This window comes from Palaemon carinicauda, chromosome 31, assembly GCF_036898095.1.
Source record: "Palaemon carinicauda isolate YSFRI2023 chromosome 31, ASM3689809v2, whole genome shotgun sequence".
In the NCBI taxonomy this organism is placed as follows: Eukaryota; Metazoa; Arthropoda; class Malacostraca; order Decapoda; family Palaemonidae; genus Palaemon; species Palaemon carinicauda.
Genome location: NC_090755.1, coordinates 17463837 through 17470897, shown reverse-complemented (window position 1 = coordinate 17470897; position 7061 = coordinate 17463837). Strand labels below are relative to the sequence as shown.

Sequence of the window (7061 nt, the reverse complement as noted above, 5' to 3'; positions counted from 1 at the left end):
CACCTGACAACACAGATTACCAAACAATTCTTCATCACCCAAGGGGTTACTGCACTGTAATTGTTCAGTGCCACTTTCCTCTTGATAAGGGTAGAAGAGACTCTTTAGCTATGGTAAGCAGCTCTTCTAGGAGAAGGACACTCCAAAATCAAACCACTGTTCTCTAGTCTTGGGTAGTGCCATAGCCTCTGTACCATGGCCTTTCACCGTCTAGGGTTAGAGTTCTCTTGCTTGAGGGTACACTCGAGCACACTCTCCTATCTTATTTCTCTTCCTCTTGTTTTGTTAAAGTTTTTCTAGTTTATATTGGAGATATTTATTGTTGTTACTCTTCTTAGAATATTTTATTTTCCTTTTTTCCTTTCCGCACTGAGCTATTTTCCCTGTTGGAGCCCCTGGGCTTATAGCATACTGCTTTTCCAACTAGGGTTGTAGTTTAGTAAGTAATAATAATAATAATAATAATAAAATTAGGAACGTATGGGAATTATATTAAATTTACTTTCATACATAATTTCCCTCGCTTCCCGAACCATCACTTCCCTTACAGCTCGTAACAAGTACTCTCCCCTCTCGCCCTCTGTCCCAACATCATTTTCTTCACCCGAAATTCACGAATCTATAGATATTTGATGTTACAGTGGGGCACTGGAGACGACAAGACTTATTTTTTTTTTTACTGTACATAGCCAAGTACTGGCCTGGTCTTATTAGCCTATTCATATGGAGGCTGGTAGGAGGTTACTAGAATCTTCTTCCTTCAGCCCAAACAGGATCAAGTAGTCCAGCATTTTCCAAGGAAAATAGAGAATCAACCAGTTTTGTTCTAGAGGGATTTACTTCCACCACAAGTGAATATCGTCATTTTAAAGGACAAAAGGTTTTTGTTCACTGAACTAAATGAATTTTTTAGATTATTTGTATTTCTTTCTAGCCATGTAAACCTGAGTTCTTTAAAGTTGAAACTTATTCAACCTCTAAAACCCCCCTTCCCGGTCCTAAGCCAAAGGTCAAACATAGTCTTAAACAGGGAAGTGGGCGATCACCACCTGTCATTCAATATCCCGTTAATGAATTCAACAGTCATCCCAGCTTCATTGAAGAAATTCCATATTTCATAGAACTAGGAACATAACAAATTAATTATAAAATGAGCTGTTTTGTATGCGTAGTAAGCTGCGCGACCTATAGGTTAATATTGAAATAATGAATGTTATTGTAATTACCTTTTTCCTATATTGAAGTATATTTTTATATATTGTTTACCTAAAAGAAAAGATAGGCCAATGCAGAAGGGACACTTAATGTTATTACCTCCGCCAACGAAGTTGGAAGGAGATTGTTTCGCCCCTGTTTGTTTGTTATTTGTGTGTGTGTTTGTTTGTTTGTTTGTGAACAACTTCCTGGTCACAATTTTAATCGTAGAGTAATGAAACTTGCAGGGATTAAATTTTACGTAGAAAGCTGGAAATGATTGAAATTTGGAAGGTCAAGGCCACGGTTAAGCAAACTGTCCAATTCACGTAATCAGTCATAAGTTTGGACATTATTGTCACAGACTTCAAACTTTGTTCATATTTGAATGTGTGAAAATCCACACCAATCAATGCATGTTAAGGTCAAAGGTCAACGTCAAGGTTGAGCAAAATGTCGATAAATAATCTGCCGCAGCGGAGTTCTGCGTTCTACGTAGTGGCTATTTAGTTTATAAATTAAACAGCAAGTTGTATTTAAAAGAAAAATAAATATATGCTATGAATGGTGGGGTGATTTGCAGTAGGAAAAATATTTTTATTAGCGCTATTAATACTGCATAATATTCACAATTATTAATGCTAATATATTTACAGGTTATCATGATTTATTACCATATTTTTAGATTTAGATGCAACAATAAAATGGTATTTCTTTTTGTAAAAAAAAAAAAAAAATACAACTTAATTTAAAATTCTAGAAATTGGTCAAAATTTTAAGTAATTAAGGGATCTAATGAGCATGTAACTAAATTTTCTTTGTTTTTTATTATATAGTTTTATAATATTAATGATATTTTGTTAATTACAGGTTCACCGTCTTCAGAAAGGTAAGTCCATCCTGATTCATGTGAGCCGTGTATTTTAGTTTTGTTTTATTGAATATCTTTTTTTTAATTACTTATAAGCCATTATTTTAACACACACAAATAATGAGAAACTTGACCTTCCTCATTCTCGTTTTCCTGAGCCTAAAGTAACTAGATAAGCTTTTTAGTATTGTGATGTTAAAGCTCTCTTGGTGGACCTAGATGCTCACGGATGTGTACACCCATATGGTATTTTTCCTTTATTTTGTATAAAGACAGCAGATTCTTAGCTCTTATGTTATCTGTTATTTTCTGCTAGTTAGCAAGAAGAGGTTCTTTTAGCCCTTTGAGAATTGATGATGTTACTCCATTATGTAAATGTGTTTGTGGTGGCTCAAGTCCAGTTGATTGCTGCTCAATTTTCAAAACTCCCATGTTATCTAATTATATGACACTGATGAATCGATATTTGATTACTTTCCAACAAAACGACTCTTTCCCCCTAACAATTAGGCTCGTGAGGCAACTTTAAACTTGATAGATGTATAAACAACATTCTTTCAGCCTGTGGGATCAGCGTCAATGACCTTAGATGTCAGGATGCCAGAAAACCTTAAATCAATCAATCAATCAGCCTGTGGGATGTTCCATTTTCTTATCACCCGTAAAAGGAATCACTACTCAACTGCCATCGTTTGGACGCAAGCTTAAAGACCTTTGAACAAAGTTCGCCGAACAATCTTCGTTCGTGTGGACGGAGCCTAAGGGACTACGCAACATCACAGGAGGACTTATTTTGAACATTACGGGAAATTTAGGGTCCAATAAAATTTCATTTTATATATATATATATATATATATATATATATATATATATATATATATATATATATATATATATATATATATATATATAGTGCTTTGTGGAGTTTAACTGAACGTTTGGTGAACTAATCTCTCTTGGGATATACGAAGAGCATGCCCAAACCATCACCATCTACCCCTCATCATGATCTCATCCACATGTGGCATTCCAGTAATCTCCTATAGTTACATTTCTAACCCTGTCCTTTCAGCTAACAATATCCTTCTGAGGGCTTTGGAGAACAGTTTCATTGTCATACCATAACTCATGTCCATAGAGTAACACCGATCTCACTAAACTGATATATAGTCTGATTTTTATATGAAATTTTAGGCTATTTGATTTCCAAATTTTATTTAACCTAGCCATAGTGTGATTTGCTTTTTTTCAGTCTTCCACTAAACCCTAATTCTAGAGACCCTGTATTAGAGGTCATAGTTCCTAAAGACTTAAAAGATTCCACCTCTTTAATCCTTTCTCCTTCCAATGATATTTCATCTTCCATTGTATACTCCGTTCTCATCATCTCTGTCTTTCTTCTATTTATCTTTAGCCCAATCTTGTGTGATATTTAATGCATTCTGGTAAGCAAGCATTGCAAATCCTATGGTGTTCTGCTAATGACAGCATCATCAGCATACTCTAGGTCTGCTTAATTCTTATCACCAATCCAGTCCAATCTTTCTCCACCATCTGTGACTGTTGTACACATTACAAAATTCATGAGGAGGATAATCAACATAAGTGACAACACATTCCCTCGGAGTACTCCGCTGTTCACTGGAGATTCATTTGATATGTTTAAACAGCAGGAGGAAACTTGTCAAATGCAAGTGAAAGTGTACAAAAATAAACATAGTCAATTTTTTTAATGTTAGATTTGTTTGATTTCGGTGGACAAATTTTAGTTTGGTTTGTTTTGCTTATATTTTGAATTACACTCAACATATGTAAGGCACCAAACTCTTTAAGTCCTTAGGCCTCTAAAGAGCTTAATCCGTCCTTGCATGGATGTGCATAACGATATGTCACACAACGATATGTCACACCAAGGACCCTGTTGCTGTATAACGCATGTTGTAAGACTGAATTGCTCTGTACCCCAAATTATCTCTGCATCCTTTATGCACTATGATACGGATATTGCACATGTGAACCTTTAGCTATATTGTAATCATCCTTGCATCCTTGTTGATTATCTGCTAATTATTTCTGAAAGATTTTAACTCCGATTTTATGATTGGATTTTGCAGTGTCAGGATCAGCTTTTTATTAAGCAACAATCTTTTAAAGCTTAAGCATAACATCACAGCTGAGTCAATTTTGGTGAAGTATTCAAAAAATGTTTTCAACTCATAAATGGATAAAAATTTAGTCAATTTGGTGAAGCATTCAAAGAATGTTTTCAACTCGTAAATGGATAAAAATTTAGTCAATTTGGCGAAGCATTCAAAGAATGTTTTCAACTCGTAAATGGATAAAAATTTAGTCAATTTGGTGAAGCATTCAAAGAATGTTTTCAACTCGTAAATGGATAAAAATTTAGTCAATTTGGTGAAGCATTCAAAGAATGTTTTCAACTCGTAAATGGATAAAAATTTAGTCAATTTGGTGAAGCATTCAAAGAATGTTTTCAACTCGTAAATGGATAAAAATTTAGTCTGAATATCCCATTTTTAATTGAGAATAAATCAAAGACCTGAACATCTCTGCAAGAAATGACGATCAGTAATTTTAGGTTTTGGTTCCATGACACGAAAGAGACTAAATATTAAGATTATCACGATATCTGCCACAGCATTGAATGTACATTAATATGAAATATGATTGTCTAAAGCTTTCATCCGAGGATGACATTTATAGTATCACAGCCTTATAGCTACATGGAAGGATAGAAAAGAATTGATGAAAACAAAATGTTCTGAAAACTGAAATTTATTCCACACCAGATTCTTCTACAATTGTTGCTAAATTTATTCTAAACCATAGACACTTCTACAATTGTTGCTAAATTTATTCCAAACCATAGACTCTTCTATAATTGTTGCTAAGTACAAATAAGAAAATTTCAAATAATAACGCGCACGATCTAAATAAATTGAGTAATTTTGTTTTCATAATTGCAACCAATAATTGAAATTAGTCATTAGAAAGAAGCAAAGTAATGAAATACTGTACTACGCTATACTGCAAAGAATGACAATTTTTTATTACCAATTCAATAAGCACGTGAATAAAAATGAAATACGATTTCAGTATTATTTAATTTGATTATATGATCAGAGTTATCAGATACAGTAAAGTAGTTTGTGTCATTTTACTTGCAGGACCCTTTTCTTTTATTCGTCATCTCTCTTCATGTATACTTACTTTGGACCAGTGTACCCATGTATTTCACTGCAGTCCAGGCATCATTTACCTGTCGGATTAATTATATTTAATAGGAAAAACTGGAGACAGATTCAAAAGAAGGAAACTTCTGCTAACTGTCCAATTTACATTTACTTTATTTATTTACATATTTGAATTAGATATTCCATATACTGTAGAATTGTGCTGTGTATTATATAAAGAGTTCGTGACCTGTCAACATCCATTTCAAAGGAGGGACTTGAAGTGAGTCAAGTAGAAAGAGCACACAAAGCTAAATAGTAAATAAGAAAGTTTATAAAATAGAGCCTCTCAGTACCAGGCAGCAGGTTATGTGAATAATCATTGGGGAAAAATGGATCAAACAACCTTAGTGAAAATTAACATGAGTAGGGTGAAGTGGTGGATATGATGCACCGATGAGTAAACATGGATTGCAAGCTAGAGTTAAGGTGCAAGAATAAAAACAACAATTTTGTTCATTGGTAAGAGGAGGGCCAATACGTGCTGTGACATACAAGCTGGTCAAAAACAAATTTGGGAGATGTGACAGATACCGTAATTGAAAGAATACCGATGGTTATCTTAAGAAAAGAGAGAGAGAGATGGGAAGACGCTTGTTCATTATGTGCACTGCAACCAGATTAACCAGAATTTAAAAACAAAAACATTGACTAAATTTACCAGAGCCAGCGACAACCTTACTACAACAAGAGGGTACACAATATTAGGTTTTCTCTGGATGATATACCATCTAGTTGTACGCTTGTCACTGAATTTGATAAACTTAGCAATTTTTTCCCCATCTGAACACATGCTTTTAATTTTCCATCAGGATATACCTTAGAATTCTTTCAAGAACAGTATTTGTTCTACTTGTATAACATCTACTCTTTGACCACCTTTTAAGTTAGTGTGTATTGTCACTCCTCACAAACCAAATTTGTGTTTATACTCTTGCACCATTGCACCATTATACCTTATCCCTTGTTTACAATACATGTCTGCATCTTATCTACCGTCACATCCAGCTCTACTGAGAATGTTTTATTTATATCTTCCTTGGGATTCTTCACATATTCCTCTTCTCGATATTATACAGAGAGGCGTTTTGTTCGAAGTCTTTTATGTTTTTCGTAAGGTCGTTTCATAACTTTTTATTTCTGTATTGATGAACGAACAGCTGATTTTGAAGATGAACTGGGAAACAATGAAAATTTGCCAGAATCAAAGATAAATATTGCTAGATATAAACAATGTTCATCATGAGACTAGAAAGGCTTAAATAGAAATTAATAATCAATGAGATACATATTCAACGAAAAATGAGCAAGCAAGAAAAGCCCAACAAAATACAAATCGTGGTTGGCTGACTTCATATTGAGAGGAAGAAGAAAATTAAATGGATAAAGGCTTAAAGGTTGAAAGGCCGCTCATGAATGGCAGAGGCAAGGGACATTGACATTGTCCTATCGAAGAGGACAATGCCTTAGAGATTGACCATATATACATATGATCAGTGCCCAAGCCCCTCTCCACCCAAGCTAGGACCAGGCAATGGTTGCTGATGACTCAGCTGATAGAACTATAGGCTCCCCAAAAACCCCCTCATCTTTAATTCACAAGGATTGTGGGGTTGCAGCGACCAAAGAAACTAACGAGTTTGAGCGGGACTTGAACCTCAGTCTGGCGTTACCAGTTAGGGACGTTACCACATTGGTCACCACAACCATTGAATTAAAGAGTGCAAAGAAAACGACTTAC

At 34.6% G+C, this 7061-nt stretch overlaps 1 protein-coding gene and 1 long non-coding RNA gene across 2 annotated transcripts in view; one reads left to right on the top strand and one right to left on the bottom strand.

Moving 5' to 3' along the window:
* The first annotated feature begins 2050 nt into the window (after window positions 1-2050).
* The window catches only part of LOC137624895 (uncharacterized), a 227285-nt gene continuing 222274 nt past the window's right edge, over window positions 2051-7061 (top strand). Inside the window, exon 1 of the long non-coding RNA XR_011040782.1 lies at window positions 2051-2083. This is a non-coding gene — a long non-coding RNA (uncharacterized lncRNA). The remainder of the gene's footprint in view (window positions 2084-7061) is intronic.
* The window catches only part of LOC137624893 (carboxypeptidase B-like), a 57216-nt gene continuing 55033 nt past the window's right edge, over window positions 4879-7061 (bottom strand). The window contains exon 13 of the mRNA XM_068355831.1: window positions 4879-5346. Coding sequence (XP_068211932.1) covers window positions 5284-5346 — 63 coding nt within the window. The 3' untranslated portion in view covers window positions 4879-5283. The remainder of the gene's footprint in view (window positions 5347-7061) is intronic.